The sequence below is a fragment of the Corapipo altera genome, unplaced genomic scaffold, assembly GCF_003945725.1.
Source record: "Corapipo altera isolate COAL_440 unplaced genomic scaffold, ASM394572v1 293, whole genome shotgun sequence".
NCBI lineage: Eukaryota > Metazoa > Chordata > Aves > Passeriformes > Pipridae > Corapipo > Corapipo altera.
This window is the reverse complement of record NW_020885113.1, coordinates 92,625-96,065: the sequence shown is the minus strand read 5'-3', so window position 1 is coordinate 96,065 and position 3,441 is coordinate 92,625. Positions and strand designations below refer to the sequence as shown.

At 54.4% G+C, this 3,441-nt stretch overlaps 1 protein-coding gene across 1 annotated transcript in view; it reads right to left on the bottom strand.

Annotated features, from left to right (window-relative positions):
* The window catches only part of CHAF1A (chromatin assembly factor 1 subunit A), a gene marked incomplete at its 5' end in the record, with an annotated part of 20,900 nt that overhangs the window by 4,800 nt on the left and 12,659 nt on the right, over window positions 1–3,441 (bottom strand). The window contains one exon of the mRNA XM_027669899.1: window positions 1,004–1,097. Coding sequence (XP_027525700.1) covers window positions 1,004–1,097 — 94 coding nt within the window. The remainder of the gene's footprint in view (window positions 1–1,003; window positions 1,098–3,441) is intronic.

Below are 3,441 nucleotides of genomic sequence, written 5' to 3'. Positions count from 1 at the left end.
CATTGGCCTTCTTGGCCACCTGGGCACACTCTGGCTCCTGTTCAGCTCCCTGTCCATCCCCACTCCCAGCTCCCTTCCTGCCTGGCTGCTCTCCAGCCCCTCTGTCCCCAGCCTGGAGCTGCCGGGGGTTGTTGTGGCCACAGTGCAGGACCTGGCCCTTGGCCTAGTGGAACCTCATCCCCTTGGAACCAGCCCATGGATCCAACCTCTCCAGGTCCCTTCTGGGAGAGCAGCAAGGGAAGGAGCTCTTCTGGGAGAGCAGCAGGGAAGGAGCTCTTCTGGGAGAGCAGCAGGGAAGGAGCTCTTCTGGGAGAGCAGCAGGGAAGGAGATCTTTTGGGAGAGCAGCAGGGAAGGAGCCGTGAGGTTCTGAAGCCCCGTCACGTGCCCGGGGTGGACTCGTGCGCCTGAAAAACCTCCCTGAGATCAAAGGAGCTGCTCCACATCCTCGTCCCACCTCCTGCACAGATCCACTGCACCACTGGGGCTTTGAAGCCCGTTTTTCCAAGGGATAACTGGGACACAGATAACCAGCAAACCGCTGGGATTTGAGGAGCAGGGCAGCAGATCCCAGCTTGGCTGTTGTTCCTTCAGCACAACCTGGTTGTTCCTCACAACCTGCACCTTGGAAGGGCTCTGAGCACCCCAGAGAGCAGCAACATTCCCCAGGAATGAGTGGATCTGCTGGTGCAAACCCTTCATGTTCACTTTTCTCCTCCCAGAAATAAACAGGTAACGCTGGCAGCCGAGTGCCAGTCACAAGTGTTTTGTGCTATTTAGGCAGTCAGAGGGAGGAGGAGGAGGAGGAGGGAAAGAAAAGGCAGGAGCAGGTTAGAGAAGACCAAAAATAGCAAAGAAGCATCCAGAAAAAAAATGATAACAAGCAGAGAAGTGTTTGGAATGAAAGACAGAGAGAGAAAAGCTCAAGGGATGGTGAAAAAGGGGCAGCTGAGCTGCACACTGTCCCTGCTCAGCCAAGGCACTGCTGTCCCTTCACATTCCCACCTTTTGCTGGCTGTACATCCACAATCATGCAGTCATCATCTTCCTCATCTTCCTCAGTGTCTGCCTGGAATCCATCCATCTCCACAGCTTCAGCCTGGAGGGGGAGAACAGGCAGCAGGTGTGTGACAGCACGGGGAGGGTGACACAGGGGCGAGGGGCACGGGCTGGGCACGTTTGGAGGGAAAGGGGGAAAACACAAAAATACAAAAAAATCAGCAATTCCCAGCTCCCCCAGGCACTGACTGGGGCCAAAAGGCCTCATCTGCAGTGGCACAAACGGTGGGAAACGTGCCAAGAGCTCCTGCTCCAGGATTTTTCCCCTCTTTCACAACGAGCTGAGCAGCCCACGCGGAGCAGGGTCAGCTCCAGCCTCGGGGGGGGGGATCTGACTCTGGGTTTTGTGGGATTTTGGGAAGGGAAATCTCCCCCCCCCCCCCCCAATTATTTTCGTAGAATCACAGAATCCTTTAGCTTGGAAAAGATCTCCAAGATCCTCGAGTCCAACCACGTCCCCAAGAGCCACATCCATGGGGCTGGTAAATCCCTGCAGGGATGGGTCTCCCAGTCCCTGAAAATCCCTGTCCATGGAGAAATATTCCCTAATATCCAATCTAAACCTCCCCTTGAGGCCGTTTCCCCTTGTCCTGTCCCTTGTTCCCTGGGAGCAGAGCCTGCCCTGGCTCCCCCCTCCTGTCAGGGGGTGAGAAGGTCCCCCCAGAGCCTCCTTTTTTCCCCACTTTTGGGTGTTTTTTCTTCCTCCTGAAGGTGGAAAACGACTTTTTGTGATCTCCCCCTGGCTCCTCCTCTTTGTCAATCAGCTTTTATCCAGGGTGAGATTCTTCCTTCCCTGCTCAGGCTTTTTCTGCCATGGAAAAAAAGCCCAAACTCTCTTATTTTGAGGGGAGAAACCCCCCACGAGGAGTGGCACAAACTGAAGCTGCCCAGCTGTGGGAGGGTTTGTTGGGGGCTTTTTTGAAATTATTTTCACCCTTCAGCTGGAACTGGGGAATGAAAACCCTGCTCCCACATCCCCAACAGGCTGTTCCAAGGCCAGGAATTCTCAGTTTACACCTTTCAGTTCCCGGATTAAGGCACTGCCCACTCCAACCCCCACTTCTCCTCTCTCTCACCTTGACTTACACAAGTCCTGCTCTGAGCCTGGGGGCAGTGCCAGGGGAGGGGATCTGGAGCTGTGCCCTCCCCCAGGCTCTCCCTAAGCTTCCAACAGGTAGGACTGGGCTCTTAATCCCACAGCAGGGCTGAGCTGGGCATCCTGAAAGGCTTTTTGGGACCTTTGCACCTCGGCAGCACAGCTTGAAGGAGCTTTGAAACGTTCAGGCTGGTGATGTAATTCTCCTCCAAGTCTTTGTTTTGCTATCCCTGCTCCCGTTCCGAGCTGAATTTCCAGTGGGTGCCAAGCAGAGACTTTTATCTCCTTGCCTTTATTTAGTGCAGCAGAATTAAAAAAAAAAAAAAAACCAAGAAAAAAACACCAAGCAGATGGAGTTTGGGGGCTGAACAGCTTCTCACAAGTCTCTGATCTCCATCAGTACCTGAACGCTGAGCTTTTGCAGTGGAAAAGCCAAAAAAAAAAAAAAAGCCAAGAATAGATTGGGAAGGAAAAGCAGCAAAAGCCTCAAAAGCCTCGTCTGTGGTCCAAGGCAGGGGGGGGAATGAGATGAGCCTGAAGGTCCCTCCCAACCCAAACTATTCCTGGATTCTTCCCTGACCCGGTGCACAGGACATGAGGAATAAATGGAGCTGGGGAGGGACTGTTTCCAAGGGCCTGGAGTGCCAGGACAGCAGGGAATGGCTTCAAACTGCCAGAGGGCAGGGGTAGGTGGGATTTTGGGAAGGAATTCCTCCCTGGGAGGGTGGGGAGGGGCTGGGATGGAATTCCCAGAGAAGCTGTGGCTGCCCCAGCCCTGGGAGTGTCCAAGGCCAGGCTGGAGAAGGGAAGGTTCCAGGGAGAGCTGAGAGCCCCTTCCAGGGCCTAAAGGGGCTCCAGGAGAGCTGGAGAGGGATTTGGGATAAGGGATGGAGGGACAGGACACAGGGAATGGCTTCAAAGTGAAAGAGGGGAAATTGAGATGGAATATTGGGAAGGAATTCCTCCCTGGAGGGTGGGGAGGCCCTGGCACAGGTTTTCCCAGAGAAGCTGTGGCTGCCCCATCCCTGGAAGTGTCCAAGGCCAGGCTGGAGCAACCTGGGCTAGTGGGAGGTGTCCCTTCCCTATTGGAACAACAACCCAAACCATTCCATGACTCCATGACCCCATTCCTCAGCCATCCCTCGGGATGATTAAGCTCCAACACCACCTGTGGTCACCCTGAAAAGCAGGAGAAGCAACAACAGGAAAACCACAGCAAAGCTCCCCAGCAGCACCACCAACAATTCCAGCTCCTTCTGTCCCTCTGAATTACTGGATTTTTAACCCA